At 34.3% G+C, this 21,315-nt stretch overlaps 1 protein-coding gene across 2 annotated transcripts; it reads left to right on the plus strand.

Moving 5' to 3' along the window:
* The first annotated feature begins 1,318 nt into the window (after window positions 1–1,318).
* On the plus strand, window positions 1,319–19,906 carry LOC139499365 (uncharacterized). Of its 2 annotated transcripts, XR_011658171.1 has the most exons (4): window positions 1,319–1,739; window positions 14,863–15,018; window positions 16,314–16,899; window positions 18,691–19,906. XR_011658171.1 is itself a non-coding variant. In XM_071288048.1 (3 exons), the coding sequence occupies exons 1-3, from the start codon at window positions 1,553–1,555 to the stop codon at window positions 16,448–16,450; spliced, it is 480 nt and encodes a 159-aa protein (XP_071144149.1). In that variant the 5' UTR covers window positions 1,348–1,552; the 3' UTR covers window positions 16,451–19,906. The 2 variants fall into 2 exon arrangements, 1 of the variants encoding a protein (XP_071144149.1); XM_071288048.1 differs by having other exon boundaries at window positions 1,348–1,739; window positions 16,314–19,906.
* Window positions 19,907–21,315: the final 1,409 nt, after the last annotated feature.

Genomic DNA, 21,315 nt, shown 5'->3' on the forward strand with positions numbered 1-21,315 from the left:
CTTAGCAGTATTGGCACAACCTTTTGGAATGTTTGGTCCTTAATGCTCTTCAACTTTTTACTTGCTTGGCTTTTTAAGTTTTTATCTGATCGTCACGGATGAGTCTTATATAGACCAAACGCGCGTCTGGCGTATTGAATTATAATCAAGGTACCTTTGAAAACTATTTGATCGGCAAAAAAAACATGTTATTCGCGAAATATCTGTCTATGAATTTCTTGTACCAGTAATGTATAACATCGTTCAAAATATATTCGTCTTCGCTTGGCGGGAAATTATTTATCTGTTTCAAAGTTCGTATATCTGCTCCTTGGGGGATAGGACCTTAATCGGGACTCCGGGATCGGGTGTTTTTAAGCTCGGGATTTCGGGATTGACCCTTTCGAAATCCTGGAATTCTTTCTTCGAATTTCAAGATATCATTACGGGACCTTGGGATTTTGTTCTTTTTAAGCCCGGGATTTCGGAATCAGGATCCCTCCTATCGCTCCTGGTATTGTCCATGTTGTCACACAAAACGTATATATAGCATTATAATATGTAAAATTGTTTATTAACATATTGATATGAGATAGATTATATTTGTGTCACAAGTGGTAGTAGTTCAAGTGAATAAGTCGTCTCATCTCTTTGTATACATACACATCAAACGTTTTATATCTATACATAAATCATTCGCCATCTCCAGCATCACAATATGAGGTTCCGAATGGGGTTTATAGAATAGAATTTGTTTTTAGAGAAAATGGGTAAAACAAAACAAAAAAGAGAAAATAGAGTTGTGCCTTAATATATAGATTTAAAAATATTGGGCAGTAAAAAATAAAGAACGGTGAAAAATTGTACCAGAAAATGCTATGTACAGAGATGAATCGATAAATTACTTCCTCAGCGCTTATAAATTCCTTCATAGTTAACTCTCCGGCATATAAAAGTAGGAATATTTCATCTCATAACAAACAGATACATATATAAAATTGAGAAAAAAAGTTTACAATAACTGTTAGTACGGCTAGGACAGAACCACATAATTAAAATGACATCTGTAAAACTCAGCTGTAAACATGGTAAAATAAGTATACGTGTGTGCAAGGAATTGCATAATATTAAATATACAATTCCTTTGTGTGGGCAATGGCTTGTTATCTTTAAACTTGTCTTTATGTCCAGACAGATCAGATGTTTAGATAAATACTTTCCCAAACAAAAATTAAATAGTCTTCTAAAAGTTGATAGATTAATCATTTCTAAGAATGAAACTTGTTGCAAGTTAGTGAAATTTCAGTAAACAAATATATCATCAGCTACCTTTCGAATGCCTCTCTCTATAAACATCGTACAACAACACGAGTACCTTTGAATGCCTCTCTCTATATTAACATCGTACAACAAACACTAAAATCTGGGTCGAAATTAATGTGATTTTTGTAGTTGTGTGTAGGCTGTCGATACGTACGGTGTATTGGGGCGTCGGCTTCACATCGCTGTGTCAGAGAAGTGTGTGTGATATTACAATAATCGATTTGTATAATTCAGTTTTACATCTGACAACATGGGTCTCAGTGATGCAGCTTTGGCTATTAAATTATCTTTAATTTTTATAATCGTCGGATTTCTCCTGCATATAATTGGATTTGGAGCACCTTACTGGTCATCTAATTCGGTTGTTCACAGAGGATTATGGCAGTATTGTATTATGGATTCTTGTAGCTCTATTGACACAGATATCAAAGTTGGATGTGAGTACATTTAGACTGGTCAACTTAGAGGGGGTCCCGGGGTTAGATTACTCCTTACTTGTAGATTGGTCAATGTTTAGCGTGTCCCGGGTTTATATTACCCCTTACCTGTAGACTGGCCAAATTGAATGTAGACATGGTAGAGGGGGTCCCGGGTTTATATAACCCCTTACTTGTAGATTGGTCAATGTAGAGAGTGTCCCGGGTTTATATTACCCCTTACTTGTAGTTTTTTTTAGTTTTTAATGATTTAGATAATGATATTAGTAAAAAAGAAATTTCTGATGCTATTGCGAGCTTAAAATCAGGCAAGGCCTGTGGACCTGATTTGATTTCATATGAAATGTTAAAATATAGTCAGTCATATTTGATAGGTTGCTTATATAAATTATTTAATTTGTGCCTCAAGAATAGTGTCCAGATCCCCACCCTTAAACAATATATATTTTTGTAGGGGACAATAAAACAAATGAAATGATATAGAAGGGAAGTTGCTAGGGGGTCACCCCACCCCTCTTGTTTGAAAACTTGTAAACGGTCAACATCCCCACCCCTAAACCATATATATTCTTGTATGGGACAATAAAACTAATCAAATGAAATTAAAGGGGAGTTCCTGAGGGTCACCCTTACCCCGCTCAATTTGAGAATGTGCTATTATCTTGTAAACGGTCCAGATCCCCACCCCTAAACCATATGTATTCTTGTAGGGGACAATAAAACAAATGAAATGATATAAAAGGGAAGTTCCTAGGGGGTCACCCCACCCCTCTTGTTTGAAAACTTGTAAACGGTCAACATCCCCACCCCTAAACCATATATATTTTTGTATGGGACAATAAAACTAATCAAATGATGAAATTAAAGGGGAGTTCCTGTGGGTCACCCTTACCCCGCTCAATTTGAGAATGTGCTATTATCTTGTAAACAGTCCAGATCCCCACCCCTAAACCATATGTATTCTTGTAGGGGACAATAAAACAAATAAAATGAAATAAAAGGGAACTCCTGAGGGGGTCACCCCACCCCCTCTTGTTTGAAAACTTGTAAACGGTCAACATCCCCACCCCTAAACCATATATTTTTTTGTAGGGGACAATAAAACAAATGAAATGAAATAAAAAGGAAGTCCTGAGGGGGTCACTCCACCCCCTCTTGTTTGAAAACTTGTAAACAGTTAACATCATCAACCCTAAATCATATATATTCTTGTATGGAACAATAAAACAAATCAAATGAAATGTACGTAAAGTACCTGGGGGTCACCACCACCCCTTCCTGTTTAAATACTTGTAAATGGTGGAGATCCCCACCCCTAAGCCATATATATTCTTGTATGGGACAAAAAATCAAATCAAATGAATATGGGACCATATGAATGGCGAGTTATGGGAGCTTTGTTTGGGAGACTTCGTAACAGCATCCTGTTACAATTACTTCTTGTTTTACTTGTAAATACTGACTGTGGTGTTAATAATGGGCTGTTTTTGCTCAGCCTTCACCCATCATGCCCGCCCATATGGGTATATTACTGTTCAAATGAAATTATTATTATTAACATATTTTGTTGATGAAATTGAAATATTTCTTTTGCTCCCTATGCATGCTATGTATTTATTATTACAATGTAAAGTACAAGTATGTCAATAGGGATGACGCGTCTGGCATATTTATAAAAATAACACCAATATAAACGAATATGTTTTATGATGTTAATTTACTAATACTAATAAACATACCACAGCCTGTATTAGTGAGTAGTCAAGGTCATAGTACGCAGTTGTATATTATCAAAGATTGCGGTTTAATTAAATGTACACGATAGACTAATTTAGCGGTTTTTATCTATTCATTATTTTGTCAATGTTTTCCATTTATTTGAATTGTGACAAAAATAGAGCCACAGCTACATGTATGGCTTGCAAGAACCAACCTTTCAGTAAAACGAAAACGAAAAGTCCGACTTGGGTTTGAATTTTGGCAACATAAGATCCACAGCTACATGTATAAATTGCACTATTAGATGTTTATGTACTGAATGGATGTGACAAATTGCCCCGGTATTCATTACGAGTGGTTTAAATTACACCTTTATAAATAATAGCATCCGAATTATATATACTTATATATGGTATAAAAAGTGACATTATCTATATTTAATCTATAATGTATTATGATAACTATAATTGTTATATGCATCAGCCACGAAAAGCTAATAAAGGCTTACATGTACGTAATGATGAATATGATGCTGCTTCTAACAGGCCCGGAGACAGGGGATTCGAGGGGATTGTAAGAACCCCCCTTTGAAAACGAAAAAGCACTATAAAAGTCAACGTTGTGTTTGGATTGCGACTCTTAAAGTTAATGTATCGTTTGTTGCGAGTCGACAACAGTGTACAACCCCCCCCCCCAAAAAAAAAATTCCGAGCTACGATCCTGTATGGTAAATAGTCATGAACAAAAAATATTATGGTCAACTCAATATGTTTATATAATAAACTGTCCACGCCTTGTTTGAGCTGTTTTTGTCCTTGATTTCTTTGTCATGTTTATGGGTGTTATTTTTATTGCAAATGTTTAATATACTAATCATTGAATTTATTTTGCCCACTATTTAGAAATCAAATTGATCTATATCTAAAATTAATTTTTAATAAGATGTACATGATGGTAGCCTGAGATTGTGACCTTTTCCTAAATAAAGACAACAGTAGTATACCGCTGTTCAAAACTCATAAATCCATGGACAAAAAACAAAATCGGGGTAGCAAACTAAAACCGAGGGAAACGCATTAAATATAAGAGGAGAACAACGACATAACACTAAAATGTAACACACATAGACAAAATCCCACGAGAATAACAAATATAACATATACATGTGTTACGAATTTACTGTTTAAGAATATAATAATAGTTTTACAGTTATATATTTTCCGATATCTCTATTAGTTTCCCATTTAACCTTTTTATCGTTGAAAACTGTATCTAAAATCATCCCTTTATCCTTGGTTGCTATCAGACGCTTTACCTGTACAGTTGTTGCTAGGGTGCTCTCTTCGAGGTCCGCGTTAGAAGTATAAATAGTGGTTAGCTATCCAGTGTAAATTGTCATTCTTATCGGAGACGTTGATAGAAGAAGACTAGAAAGGTAGGACCGTTAATGTTTGAAGACGAGAAGCAGGATTTGTCAAACAAAGTGGAGTGTTTGAAACCTGTTGAGAAAATATAAATAGTTTCGGTTCCGTAGAAGTTGTATAAACAGGGTTAGTGCTAAGGTTTTGCGTTCCACATCTCTCACTATTGCAGTGAGTGTTTGCTGTTAAACCATACCTTAGTGCTACCCTGTTCCAACAGTTATATAAATATATTTTAATAAAGTTTCATACGTCGAAAGTTTACAACAGTTTGAATAGTTTCCATACATTCGTTTTATTCAGGTTTCAGCCTGTTTGATAAATTTCGGTTTCAAACTAGTTCCAAACATTTCGGTTTCAGACCAGTTCCAAACATTTAGGTCTAAGACTAGTTCCAAACATTTCGGTTTCAGACCAGTTCCAAACATTTCGGTTTCAGACCAGTTCCAAACATTTAGGTCTCAGACTAGTTCCAAACATTTAGGTTTCAGACTAGTTCCAAACATTTAGGTTTTAGACCAGTTCCAAACATTTAGGTTTCAGACCAGTTCCAAACCGTCAGACCAGTTTCATACATTTAGGTTTCAGACCCGTTCCATACATTTATGTTTCAAACCAGTTCGATACATTTAGGTTTCAGACTATAGTTTCAAACTGTTGGTTTTAAACAGTATTAGACTGAAAGTGTTTTAAACAGTTTTCAATTCAACAAGTTCGGGTTAGGTTGATAGGTGTTGAAATTCGTTTTATGTAGTATAGTATTTGTTTCATATTTGATAGTGATAGTGTAAACTTTTTATTGACTTTAGAACTTTTGAATTGCTTTTCAAATCCCAGGAAACTGGTACGAACCCGAGGATAAAAATATCTAAACGTCCCCGCCCGGTTACACGTTACAAATGGTGGCTTAGCGGTGGGATTTGTCTAGCATTTCTCAAGCGTATTTTGTACATGTACATATAAATTGTATTTTATCATGAATTCAAATAGGAAAGATAGTGTTTTATATGATCCTGACATAAGTTTAACTGAGGAACAGTTAAGTCAGGAAATAGATATTTTAACTGCCGAATTAGAAAAATATCGGCATGTTAAAGACAGATCAATTTCCCATGTTGATACACCCCGAACAGTGTTTAGACATAGTGATTCGGGGATAGGTTCAGTCAGGCGTTCCGAACAATTGTCAAAACAAACAAACTCTCCGATTTATGAAAAAAATGTAAGTAGTAGTGTAAATGGAGCCCGACCTAGATCTTCAGTCAGGTTTGAAACATCAACACCTGCTGCGGAAAAACAAACTTCGAAACATTTTACTGAACAATTACAATTCCCAATTAGTGACAAATTTGTCACAAAAAGAGCAAGTAAAACTGGTTTAACTCGTGATACCGAGTTTTGTGAAGATAAACAATCCTATGCTTCGGATGGATACAAAAATAAAAACATAGTTAAAACTGCTACCTATGATGGGAAAGGTCCTTGGCTTGACTTTAGGTCACATTTTGATGCCTGTTCCCAAATTAATAACTGGACAGACAAAGAGAAAGGTCTGTATTTGGCCGTTTCTCTCAGGGGTCAGGCTCAAGGTGTTTTGGGAAACTTAACCCAGGAGTCTAGACAAGATTTCAAAGAATTGGTTAAGGCATTAGAAGAGCGTTTTTCTCCGTCTAACCAAACGGAGCTGTACAGAACTCAGCTCAGAGAGAGACACCAGAGAGCTGTAGAGACGTTGCCTGAGTTGGGCCAAGACATAAGAAGGTTAACTAACCTTGCATATGCAACTGCACCAAACGAAGTGCGGGAGACTTTGGCGAAAGAACAATTCATAGACTCGTTAATAGATTCGGATATGAGGCTCCGAATAAAGCAGGCAAGACCTACTGACTTAAATGACGCTATCAGACATGCAGTTGAGCTTGAGGCTTTTAACAAAGCTGAAAGCAAAAGGATTGAAGGTCAGGGATTTTTACGAACTGCGTCTGAAAATAGACACAGTGCTGACAACATGACAAGTCAGTTTTTGAAAACCATGTCAGAGACATTAATAGAGTTGCAAAAAGAAATGAGAGACTTGAAACAAAACAATAAAGGTAGGAAGCAGGGTGGTGCCCCGCAGCCCTGTTCATTTAGGTGTTATGCTTGTGACGAGGTAGGCCACAGAGCATTTAACTGTCCTGCTTATCCAAACTTTCAATATAATTATCAGAACCCTAGATATCAGAACAAACCTAAAACAAGGTATACTAACCAAAACTATGAAAATTCAGATTCGACACCGGGAAAAGTGGGGGTTCATAAACTATTTCCTGATGCAGGTATGTTTCTGAAAGCAAAAGTAAACGGAATTATCACAGATTTGTTGATAGATACTGGAGCTACAGTTACAGTTATCTCCACTAAAATGTTTAAGAAAATGTCAAATATGCCTTATTTAACTCCAACTGAAAGGGATATACTTACAGCTAGTGGACATTCGTTGCATGTGTCAGGCAAAACTGAACTTGAAATTGAAACTGACACGTTCAAATGTGTAAGCGCTGCCATAGTTGCTGACATTAATGTAGATTGTATACTAGGGTTAGTTTTCTTGAGAACACATGAAGCTAACATAAATATATACAAGGGGACTTTAACTATTAAGGGACATGAAGTTAGATTCTATGTCCAAGGTCACATAGGCTGTGATAGGGTTGCTGTATCAGAAACTATCAACACACACCCTAGACGTGAGATTGTTGAAAATGGAGTTATATTCAATGAAGTTCCTGACTCATTTAAAACAAAACTTGTTCAACTTAGAGATCACTATAAGAGAACTGATCAAGCAATAGTAGGTAGGGCTCTTGTTGCAAAAGGTAAAAATCATTTACTTCTCTGTGTAGAAGGAAAGTCTGAGATCAGATGTGAAGACTGTGAAACAGTTTTTAAGAAGCAGGAGTATCTAAAAAGACACACGAAAAACATTCACAGAGTGGAGACTATTAAAAGGAGTAACAAAGTTGTTGAAAAGAAGGTTGGTGTTACAGAAAGAGGACAAGATGATTTTGATCAGTATGATCCTGAAAACCTGAAAGAAGATATTTCGGATGACATTAGCAGTGTAGATAATCCGGATGATGCATATAGCGATGGACAGGATTCTAAACTAAAAGCGTGCTATAGTGAACAAGGCACAGACGGATCAGTCAATGATAAGGATGAAGAGAAGGAAGCGGTTTATCATTGTACGGTATATTCTGAAGAAGACACGTCACAAAAGAAAGAAACTAAGAAGGTATATCAAACGCCGAAAGACAAAAGCAGTGGCCCTACAGTAAGGAAAAGGTGTGCCCCATTACTAGTGTTGGCACCAACAAAGAGAAAGTGTCAGTCCTTCATACGAAGGGACAATATTGAGAAAGAAGTAAGTGAAGAATTGGAACATCCGAAAAGACAGAAGTTTGTAACAAAACAACAGGCCACACAAACCAACGTAACAAAAGAATGGAAAATGGTGAAGATTGTAACAAAGTATGTTGAGAACGGTCACCAGATAGAAAAGGTTGAGGAGCATGAGACAGTTTGGATGGTTTAAGAAATAAATATTTGTTTATTGATGCAGGAAGCGTCATATATTTTGAAACTGTATTATAAAACTTGTTTTTGATTTCTGTTGTATATAAATGTATATGTCCGTCCGTCGGATGGGGACGTTAAATCCGAGGTCCCGTGTTCAGGGAGTACCACGCCTTGTGCACGTTAAAGAACCCTTTACAACAACTCTTATTGAGGGGTCCATAAGTGGCCTGTTGTGAGGCGAAATTGTTTTCAACCGGTTTTTGGCAACACAACTTTTCTAGTGGTATTCAAAATAGAATATTTGAAACGGTTATATCTGGTCAAAATTTAATTTAAGTTCAGTATTCAGTTGCTTGTACAAATGTGAATTAAAGTAGGATATTTTGAAAATAGAAACTTAACAAACAAAAGCATGGTGTCAGCTAGTGTTAACGAGAACGGTTTTGATTGTGTTTTGATTTACTCAGTACAAAATTGTAAACTCATGCGAGGACGCATGAAATCGGAGGCGTGGGTAGTGTTACGAATTTACTGTTTAAGAATATAATAATAGTTTTACAGTTATATATTTTCCGATATCTCTATTAGTTTCCCATTTAACCTTTTTATCGTTGAAAACTGTATCTAAAATCATCCCTTTATCCTTGGTTGCTATCAGACGCTTTACCTGTAAAGTTGTTGCTAGGGTGCTCTCTTCGAGGTCCGCGTTAGAAGTATAAATAGTGGTTAGCTATCCAGTGTAAATTGTCATTCTTATCGGAGACGTTGATAGAAGAAGACTAGAAAGGTAGGACCGTTAATGTTTGAAGACGAGAAGCAGGATTTGTCAAACAAAGTGGAGTGTTTGAAACCTGTTGAGAAAATATAAATAGTTTCGGTTCCGTAGAAGTTGTATAAACAGGGTTAGTGCTAAGGTTTTGCGTTCCACATCTCTCACTATTGCAGTGAGTGTTTGCTGTTAAACCATACCTTAGTGCTACCCTGTTCCAACAGTTATATAAATATATTTTAATAAAGTTTCATACGTCGAAAGTTTACAACAGTTTGAATAGTTTCCATACATTCGTTTTATTCAGGTTTCAGCCCGTTTGATAAATTTCGGTTTCAAACTAGTTCCAAACATTTCGGTTTCAGACCAGTTCCAAACATTTAGGTCTCAGACTAGTTCCAAACATTTCGGTTTCAGACCAGTTCCAAACATTTCGGTTTCAGACCAGTTCCAAACATTTAGGTCTCAGACTAGTTCCAAACATTTAGGTTTCAGACTAGTTCCAAACATTTAGGTTTTAGACCAGTTCCAAACATTTAGGTTTCAGACCAGTTCCAAACCGTCAGACCAGTTTCATACATTTAGGTTTCAGACCCGTTCCATACATTTATGTTTCAAACCAGTTCGATACATTTAGGTTTCAGACTATAGTTTCAAACTGTTGGTTTTAAACAGTATTAGACTGAAAGTGTTTTAAACAGTTTTCAATTCAACAAGTTCGGGTTAGGTTGATAGGTGTTGAAATTCGTTTTATGTAGTATAGTATTTGTTTCATATTTGATAGTGATAGTGTAAACTTTTTATTGACTTTAGAACTTTTGAATTGCTTTTCAAATCCCAGGAAACTGGTACGAACCCGAGGATAAAAATATCTAAACGTCCCCGCCCGGTTACACGTTACACATGTATATATCAAAACCAAATACATGAATTTGGGATAGACAAGTACCGTGACACGTCTTATCGCAATGTGAATTTACACTCAAAAATAAGAGAAAACAAACGACACAACGTTATAATGTAATACACACAGAAACGAACTATAATATAACAATGGCCATATTCCTGACTTGGTACAGGGCATTTTTAAAGGAAAAAATGATGGGTTGAACCTGGTTTTGTGGCATGCCAAACCTCGCACTTTTATGGCCATGTGAAATATAACATCAAAATGACAACGCAGGACTACAATATAAATAAATTGGAGAACACATTTGACAAAGAATTACACGAACAATAGCCAACAAAAGGCAACAAGTTCAAAATTTTAATACGCCAGAAGTGTATTTTGTCCACACAAGACCTACGTGTGACGCCCAGATACAAAAGTTTGAAAGCCGATCTAAGTTATACATGAACATGATGAACGCCTGTACAATATAATGATATATTTCGCTACAAATCTAAAATCTATTCAATGCATTTCTTCACATGCACATGTTTTCACGTTGTTTTTACAATCGAGTTAAGCCCAGCACAAGGCCATTACGCTGCACAGATTGTTGTTCCCATGATAACTGAAACATTTATTTGTGTAGATAAGGGATGCATGACAACTTCTTGAATATTTTATTATGCACAATACATGTATTGTGTGTAGTGTGTAGTTTGGAATGATTGATGAGTAACACATAAACCACTTTGACATAAACAAGGCGTGCACTTGTTTTTCTACAACTTTTAACTTAATTTTGATAAAAAGGCGAAGTTTGGTGTGGGTGTGAATTGAATCAGCGGATTAAATTGATTCTGTCGTTTAATTTATTTAAAACAGATGAGGGGGGGGGGGGGTAAATAATAGAGAAAAATAGTAAAAAAATAGAATAATGAGATGTTTAAATGTTATGAATTAATAACAGAAGGAAATTTTTTATCAAGAATATCTAGAGAAAAGGAAAAGCGTAACCAAAATAAAATAAAGAGTTAAAGGAACCTCATCCAGAACAACGCCGCGTAGCTCTTTGATTTCAAATATGATGTCCTAATCTTGGTCTTATCGTTATTCCTTATTATCTAAATTTTAACAAATGCTTATAATCATATTAATATTTATTTTAAATCAATTCCTATTCTGTATTTTATTTTGTCCTATTTTTCAGAGCCGTAAATTATTACTTGTTATATTGGAAGCAATATAATTGACGTGGAAAAGGGGGTGGGGTACGTCCGGCTATGTATACTTTATCATGTTCACAGAAAAATCATTATCCTTTTACTATAATTCCCAGATATTAGACATATTATCATTGACAATTGACATTTAAAGTAGATGTTATCGCCATGAATCATTCATAATAATTATATCACAAGATAAGGACATAGTTTTTACAGACAACTTAACATGAGATGAATATGTATGATCATGCGACATTTAAAACTCATTGTTATATTAGGGAGAAAACCATTCAACTTGAAGGGAGTTGTCTCAGAAATATTTTATATACTTTGATATATAACACCAAGGTTGTGGTTTGTTTTTTAGTCAGAAAATATAGATTTTTTCGTCGCGATTAATCACGTCTATCACATTATATTTTTACATCAAATTGGGGATCAGAATAATTAATATATAAAAAAAAAATACCCCCCCCCCCTTTGGAAGTTCAATGGTAGCTCCGTTATCACCCTGACATATACAAATGTACGCATACCTCGTTTGCGTTGATAAAGGGTCTGGGGCAGCCACCTCCTGAAAACAGTTGAGCGATTATCCAAATTAAAAAATGATAGAATTTGTTCATACTTTTAGTCTTTGCCAAAACGTTGTAAACATGATATTCATATGATGAAGACATACTTTTTCAATCAGTTTAATTAAAGTTTGAGCTGGCATGTCAGTTAACTGCTAGATGTCTGATGTTATTTATGTATTATTGTCATTTTGTTTATTTTCTTTGGTTACATCTTCTGACATCAGACTCGGGCCATAATAAATAATAGGTTTGTTTGCCCAAACGCTACCTACCCAGAAAAAAGCTGCCTACTCAAATTCTTTTATTGTCCTGATTTGAAGAAGTTTTTTTTAATCAAATAGGCATGAAGACTTATAAACATCTGATACTTCAATTTCTTCTTTTAAAAAAAAAAAGAAAATGCCTACCTACCTACCCACTGTCTCAACCTTTGGGTAGGGTTTGGGCAAACCAAAATATTTTTAAGTGTGGCCTCGGACTTCTCTTGAACTGAATTTTAATGTACGTATTGTTATACCTTTACTTGTCTGCATTGGCTAGAGGTATAGGGGGAGGGTTGAGATCTTACAAGCATGTTTAAACCCGCCGCATTTTTGCGCATGTCCCAAGTCAGAAGCCTCTGGCCTTTGTTAGTCTAGTATTATTTTAACTTTTAGTTTCTTGTGCACAATTTGGAGTTTAGTATGGCGTTCATTATCACTGAACTAGTATATATTTGTTTAGGGGCCAGCTGACGGACGCCTCCGGGTACGGAAATTTCTCGTTGCATTGAAGACCTGTTGGTGACCTTCTGCTGTTGTCTGCTCTATGGTCGGGTTGTTGTCTCTTTGGCACATTCCTCATTTCCATTCTCAATTGTATTGATATAGTAGACTTGATATATGTCAAAAATATAATAAAAATTTTAAGCCAGGCCAACAAGCATTAATTTTCCTCAACTACAGGTTGTGACACAATGACACATTTTGATTTTGTGTAGGAAAAAACATCATTATGAGATTAGAAGTAAACTAATTCCTGTTTTAAACCATGATACATCTTCGCTAGCCAAGGGAATTACGGTCCACTCCCGTTCTCTTCAAGAGAACGGGAGTGGATCATAACCCTTGGCTAGCGAAGATGACCATGATAGAATGAGAGGTCTTTCAAGTTGATTTAAGCAATCAATTGTGGTAAAAAGTTTCGAGAGAACATATAGTTTTAATTTTTTTAATTATTTTGCTCGACTATCTCAATTTGTCAGTGAACATTTATAAACTTGAAATACAGCATATGACAATGTATGAGGGAATCAAACAAACTAGCATATATGACATTTTATGTCCGGAATCATAGGTTATAAAAGGTCACAAATATCCTTTTCTGAAAGTCAGAGAGTATCAACAAGGAAGAATACATTTTCTTGGTTTTAACATACATTTTGTTGGTTTTAACATACATTTTGTTGGTTTTAACATACGTTTTCTTGGTTTTAACATACATTTTGTTGGTTTTAACATACATTTTGTTGGTTTTAACATACATTTTGTTGCACTAATTTTCTAGTTTGTGTTTGGAAATTTTTTTTTTTTTTTTTTTTTTTGTCATTACTATTCAAAACAGATTTATTGACGGATGATTTATCATCTAATTTGTTACTATGCCAGATGTTACTTGTGGAGCAGGAATACCTTTTCATAGCACACGAGATCGCCCCAGGTTTTAAGCATTGTTCGTCTTGCTCAATGTATAATTTTGTATGCAGGGTTGTTGTCTCTTTTGCACATTCCCCATTTCCATTCTCAATTTTATTTTGATGATTTGTTTGTCTTTATGCCTCTGAAATGTTCGTTTTGCCATGGTGTTTGTTGTTTTTTGAATGTTCCATGGCAGGAGCGGAGATTTAAAAACAATATACAAAGCTAATATAAATATGTAATCAGCACGTCTCTAATAATCTATAATTTTGCGCACCAAATTATTGTCTAATCATTAGCTTTAATTTTTCGGCCTATATTTGCCTATATTTTTTTACTCTTTTTTTTACTTTTTTTCTTCAATTTGGCCCATTGTTTACCATTATGATAGAGCTAATTTCCTAATGCTTTGAAAGTAAAACATAAGTTAGCTTACTTGTTTTGTTTGTATACTTGTCTTGTCTATAAATGTTTACTCAAGCTGTATATTAAGATTGACATCTTCAAACAATATACATGATATAAATATATTAAGCATAGTTTCGATTATCTGATTATAGCTGTTCCTCCTCTTAATAAGCTATTGATTTTCAAATAGTTTGGTCTAGATCATCACTTAAAGAGACATTTATTGTCGAAATGCATATCTGGTGCAAAATAAAATTGGTACCGTTTATGTTTTATTAAACCTTTATATATTATATTTAAATGTGATTGGATTTACAACTGTACAATATTCAAACAAAGAAAGATAACTTACCAAAGTCTTTCTCTATATATGCGTTAGATGTAACTCCATGATGGCATATACAACTTTATATATCATCTAAATGTATAAACCCATGCATATATATATATATTTATATTTCTGTGACTGTATCTTACATTAATTTGTAGGATCCTTTACTATAGATAATTTAGCTGATCTGTAACAATAACATCTTCATGCCTTATATATCATGTACTGTAGTACGCCGCTAGATTAAAACTGACGTGGAAAGGTAACACATGGCCAGCGAAAGCTCTTTTTTTGAGAGCCCAGGTGGTCGTGTGGTCTAGCGGGACGGCTGCAGTGCAGGCGATTTGGTGTCACGATATCACAGTAGCATGGGTTCGAATCCCGGCGAGGGAAGAACCAAAAATTTGCGAAAGCAAATTTACAGATTTAACATTGTTGGGTTGATGTTTAGACGAGTTGTATATATATATATATATATAAAGGAAACATTAAGTATAGTCATAGCAACATGATCAGAGATAATTAACTGATTGTATCTATTTCAGTTGGAGACTGGTTGACGGCCACGAAGACCTTCGAATGTTTCGGATTAATTGGATCTATTGCCTGTTTAGTACTCATTGGAATATTTATCTGCGTAGGGAGATGTTCCGGAAGTAAATGCATTGCCGTTTTCAATGTCATCGTATTATTAGGGACTGGTAAGTCTAATACGAATAGATTCATGTGTATTCACTCATGCGTAAAGAAATAAAAAAAAATTGTGAAGAAAAAGTCACTTTAACCCAATAGAACAACACATACAAATGGAAGACATTCAACGGACAACAAATGTTCAACGAAAGACAATTTCTATACAATATATCTAGAGCTTTACCAGAAGAAGGAGGCTATTAAAGTATTAAGTAGTGATTGATTTTAACGGAAGCAATCAAAAATATGCTAACAACAATCATATCTGTACATAACGATTCATATTAAGATATTCTAACAACAATTTCGACTATCATGACTTTATCAAACATTAGAAAGAATGGAAAAAAAAACTCATATTATTGGCTTGGTATAGTCATTTTCCAAACAAATGCAATAATGCAGTTGATAAAATATCTGTCATATTTTTCGCTTGGTATATTCATTTTCCAAATAAATGCAATAAGACAGTAGATAAGCTGACCGGAATGGAGGACACAAGTTCGGACTTTAATTTAAAAAAAATACTAAAACATCTTAAGGCTTTCATAATGTACTTTTCTTTGAATATATAAGATCTTCACCTAACATGCTTTTAAAGCACTTACATCTAATTAGCATGAATATGTACGCCCTATCAGTACTATTGGTACATTGTACAAGAAAATTTAAAAAAACGTCAGTATAAGTAGATTTAATTGCATATCTAAATTCATCATCCTTTTGAAGTTTTCCACCTTAAGCTTTAATTTTCGTATCAAATGCAACTGCATCCTGTGATGTAATATTCAACCTTTTTAAGTTATTTCTTGTCAAATATAAAAGTCAACGAGACATATCCTCTATCAAAGCTTTAAATGTACAAGGAATTGACGACTTCACACTATTCTGGTAATGATTAAATCAGCCAATGAAATGTAAGCCATCATTTAAGTTGTGTATAATATCCGACAAAACTAGAGTATCTCTAAATAGAAAAAAGAAAGTAGAACGTGTCGTTAGCTTAGATAAAGCATTTGTATTTTAATCAGATTCCACTAACTGCATTGTTCTTGTCTTCATCATGTTCATAAATCGTTATTAATATACTATTCTAGATATAAAAAAAGAAGATGTGGTATGATTGCCAATGAGACAACTCTCCACAAGAGACCAAAATGACACAGCAATTAACAACTATAGGTCACAGTACGGCCTTCAACAATAAACAAAACCCATACCGCACAGTCAGCTATAAAAAGCCCCGAAATGACAATGTAAAACAGTTCAAACGAGATTTATAGTCTGTTTATTCTCTTTGCAGGTGCTTGCATTCTGATTGCCATCATAATCTATGCTTCCGAGGCCGGTAACTTAGCCTGGGCATTTGGTCTAGCCACTACTGGAGGTGTTTGTTTCGCTCTAGCCGGAATATTCATGATCGTGTCTATGTGCCAGTAAGCACGTGACTAAGTAGGGAAGACAAAAATTATCATTTTAATGGTTTTCACGTGACAAATTTAATATCTAAGGATAAAAATATAGAAATAATAGTATGTAAATACTACAGATTATGTTTATAATCTAAACTTTCTTCAAAGATATAACCCTTTTTAATTGTTTTTCTTAAAATAATAATACATTTTACACAATTGTTTGCTTTTGTTCAACATGTTCTGTAAATTTCTAATAGATTTATATCTATAGTTTTGAAAAGATGTTAAAACTTCTGTGGCCTTCGTCAATAGCTAATTCTGCCTTACTTGATACCCATCATTCATCTTTTGTGTGGAGCATAATTAACAGATACATTTGGCAATCCTCGGGTGAATACGGTACGGAATCGACCGAGTTGTGACGAATTTGATAATTGCTTTCGACTCGAAAAAAAAAAGTCAATATCCCTTTTGGTGTCAGACCACCAATTAAAAATCCCTATCTGTTCAACCAAATTTTGCAATTTTCACAGCTTTCTAAATATTTTTACCTTAAGTTTAACTTTAAGGAAACCAGGTATATCCTGAATTGTACATGTATCACCTTCCTACATGCCAATTTTCAACCAATGTTTAAAGTCTTGTAACAAATTTCTGATTTTGAAAAGACAGGTACTACCAAAATAACTCCCGGTTTTCTGGAAATCTTAAATTAGTGTACTATGTAGCGCATTAATCCTGAATTTTTAATGCAAACTCATAGACAAGTGAATTTTGGCTCAAAATGGTCTAAATATATTTCCCTTTCACCAAAAGTTTCATTTCTGCAAATTTGTTGGTAAGTTTAAGTAAACAATGACATCAAAAGCACTATTTTGTGTCAAAGTAGGACTACTTTTACATACGTTCTAAATTGGAGGGAGTAATTGGTGGTCTGACACCTAAAGAGCCAAAAAAGTTGCTCAGAAATCTTTGCTTTGCTTTATTCTTAATCCTTAGTCAATTTGAAGTCAGAAACATCCTATCTGAGCATAATGTGACTTATATTACAAATTTCACAGCTCAATTTAAACTGACTGTAATTTATGACTTTGATAGAAAATACTTGAAAATTTCATTTTGGACTACAGGAACATAAACTTTCAATATCAAGATCAGTTTTGTTGATTTTTTTCTTGTTTGTTCTACTTCTTAAAAGACTTTCCACAATTTTTACAATGGGTTAAGTAAAAAATTCAAGGTATTGAAGAGTCAAGGAATATTGACCCCCCTTTTTTACACCTGGTGTAAGTAATGGGACTATTAAATGATCAAAAGTGCAGTCATGGTCATTTAAATGTTTTTATTTTCTATCAGTTAATACAACTTAAGGCATAAAACTTTCATTTGAGATAATAAATGGGATTTTTGTGTGTTTTTGCAATGTTTACATCAGGCTATGTTATCTGCCAAATTCATGCTATGACGCAATGATATAAGGGATAAAAATCAAATAATTTCATTAAATCTTGATGACAAGAACTTTTTTTGGTGGTAAAATAACCATGTTTTAATGTTAATACCACAGAAACATCTTGCTGTGCATTTATAACAATTTGGGACATTTTTTTATGTGAAAGCATATTGTCAGGGTGGGAAAAGCTAAAAATAGCACAAATTCAGGTCTAAGGCTCTAAATTTGCAATATGTGACTTTTTGCCCCCAAAAAGATTGAAATGTGACTACTATCACTTCATATGATCAGTTAAGTAAAAAAAATCAATTGTTTTCTGAATTTGGGGTTTCACCGCATTTCCCTTAAAGGTGTCAGACCACCAATTAAAAATCCCTATCTGTTCAACCAAATTTTGCAATTTTCACAGCTTTCTAAATATTTTACCTTAAGTTTAACTTCAAGGAAACCAGGTATATCCTGAATTGTACATGTATCACCTTCCTACATGCCAATTTTCAACCAATGTTTAAAGTCTTGTAACAAATTTCTGATTTTGAAAAGACAGGTACTACCAAAATAACTCCCGGTTTTCTGGAAATCTTAAATTAGTGTACTATGTAGCGCATTAATCCTGAATTTTTAATGCAAACTCATAGACAAGTGAATTTTGGCTCAAAATGGTCTAAATATATTTCCCTTTCACCAAAAGTTTCATTTCTGCAAATTTGTTGGTAAGTTTAAGTAAACAATGACATCAAAAGCACTATTTTGTGTCAAAGTAGGACTAAATTGGAGGGAGTAATTGGTGGTCTGACACCTTTTTAAAAAAGTTATTTATTTTTCTAAGTAATAAATGAAAATTAACATTTTTTTTTCATTTCTCATCTGAAACCGTATTTTAAACTGTCACATGTACAATCAAGTAATTTATTAAAAAAAAAATAAAGATACCACTATCCCACTAAAAATGAATGGTCGGTGACTTAAAAACTATTGTTGATTTGCATAGTTTATAGATTTTTTTTCTCTCCAGAAAACTGTTTATATTTTGTATATGTGTATAAATGGTACATAACTATCAATGCATATATAGCGCTATACGTTGTCTTGCCATATAACTGTATACTATTTTTGAATATATAATATTATTGAACATTGTTTTGCAGCATTTGAGTGCAATACTCAGTTCATTACCTCATACATGTGTAACATGTGCTTTAATGTCTGTATAGTGTGTATACATACATCATGTACACTCAGCGTATGTACAGGGTAACAGGTTGTATTACTGATACCACATTAATAAAGCTACTGTTTACTCTCTATTATTTTATCAAGTACACAAAGGAACCAGATTTCTTATCACCGCATTCACTTCTCTCCGTCAAAGATTTGTCATGTGTTTATCACAAATTTGTTATTTCCTAAACATTCTGTTTTTATTTTTAAAAAAGATCGTTTGAAACTGATTTTTTAAAGATTTAAAAGAATATGCTGGGGAAATATTATTTGTTTCTGTTTTGAACTATTTCTAATTGAAAATGCAAATTGGAAAAAAAAGATTTATTAACGAATTATAGCCCTTGGCCGCTCTAACATTGTCTAAACTGTTGTTTTCAACCTATCTGATTATAAAAATGTAGGCATTTTTGTTTTTGTTTACATGAGTTATACACTCAGGCATATTTGTGATAAAACGTTCTCTGTTTAATATTATTTTTTATAATGAAAAACATTATACGGCTTCCTATGTACGATTGAGAGCATGTTGGACGGAACGAACGAAAAAGAAAGGAAACCAGCTGAAATGATGTGTTTTTATATAGAACATGTATATTAGAAAGGTAAACTAAGTCCAAACGCCCTTTTTATTTTTGTGTATGTTGGTATATCGTTGTATTTTTTATTATACTTTTTAGTGTGAAATATAGTGTACAATATTTTTTATGATATATATATGCAATCGTGTTTTATTATTTTATGTAGGCATCTATTATATATGCATATTACTTTTTCTTACTTTAAAATAAAGGCTGATTAACCAAATGTATTTATTTACTGTTAACCACAAACATTGCCTTTTGCTTATCGAGACTATGTGTCGTAAAAATAAAACACACAAAAGAAACTGTACATATTGTGGCTATTATTAAGATGATCACTCAGTCTGACTCACATAAAGAAACATGCCGGTATACTGGTCAGTTATACTAGTGGACATCCTCAATATGTTCTACAAATTCATGTCAAGTCGGCATGACTGCTCGTTTTTTTTTGTCCAAGTGGTATTCGACCTTTATTAGCGCTTCCTTAAATTATATACATTTTACAGTATAAAACTTTGTGTAGTTTTTGCTTTATATAAAATTAGGAGATAATCACTGAAAATGAGACAACTATCGACTAGAGCTTTTAGCAACTATAGATTATTGTTGGACCTTTAAAGATGAGCAAAAACCATATCACATAGCAATCTATGGAAGGCTGTGATATAAGAACATGTAAAACAGGTTAAACTTTTTGTCCATCTGATGAGTTGAGCCTTTTTCAACTGATTTTTATAGTTCGTTCTTATGTTGTACTGTTATACCACTGTCCCAGCCAGCAGAGGCGGATTTAGGGGGGGGGGGGGGGGCCCGGGCCCCCCCCTTTTTGGGAAAAAATTTGGTTACTGATATAGGGAATCACTGATGCGTGACTGGAGCGCCCCCCCCCCTAGGTCAGTCAGTGGGCCCCCTCTTATGAACATTTCTGGATCCGCTACTGCCAGGTTAGGGGGAGGGTTGAGATCCCGCTAACATGTTTAACCCCGCCACATTATTTATGTTTGTGACTGTAATTCAGTGGTTGTCGTTTATTTATGTGTTACATATTTGTTTTTCGTTCATTTTTAGCTCACCTGGCCTAAAAGGCCATGTGAGCTTTTCTCATCACTTGGCGTCCGTCGTCGTCGTCGTCTGTCGTCGTTAACAATTTTTCAAACATCTTCTCCTCTGAAACTACTGAATGGATTTGAATGAATCTAACATGTTTAACCCCGCCACATTATTTATGTATGTGACTGTAATTCAGTGGTTGTCGTTTGTTTATGTGTTACATATTTGTTTTTCGTTCATTTTTAGCTCACCTGGCCTAAAAGGCCATGTGAGCTTTTCTCATCACTTGGCGTCCGTCGTCGTCGTCGTCTGTCGTCGTAAACAATTTTTCAAACATCTTCTCCTCTGAAACTACTGAATGGATTTGAATGAATCTTAAAATGATTGTTCCTTAGATTATCCTGCACAAAGTGTGTGCTTCGATTTTTGATCCGTCAAAAAACATGGCCGCAGTTACTTAAAATAGAACATAGGGGTCAAATGCAGTTTTTGGCTTATATCTCAAAAACGGAAGCATTTAGAGCAAATCTGACATGGGGTAAAAATGTTCATTAGATCAAGATCTATCAGCCCAGAAAT

Source organism: Mytilus edulis, chromosome 12, assembly GCF_963676685.1.
Source record: "Mytilus edulis chromosome 12, xbMytEdul2.2, whole genome shotgun sequence".
Lineage (NCBI taxonomy): Eukaryota > Metazoa > Mollusca > Bivalvia > Mytilida > Mytilidae > Mytilus > Mytilus edulis.

Excerpts from the sequence above, each read along its gene's own strand:
- LOC139499365 (XM_071288048.1), top strand. The coding sequence starts at position 1,553 with ATGGGTCTCAGTGATGCAGCTTTGGCTATTAAATTATCTTTAATTTTT. Across the intron at positions 1,740-14,862 it reads CACAGATATCAAAGTTGGAT|TTGGAGACTGGTTGACGGCC; the intron begins GTGAGTACATTT and ends TATCTATTTCAG. Across the intron at positions 15,019-16,313 it reads CATCGTATTATTAGGGACTG|GTGCTTGCATTCTGATTGCC; the intron begins GTAAGTCTAATA and ends TTCTCTTTGCAG.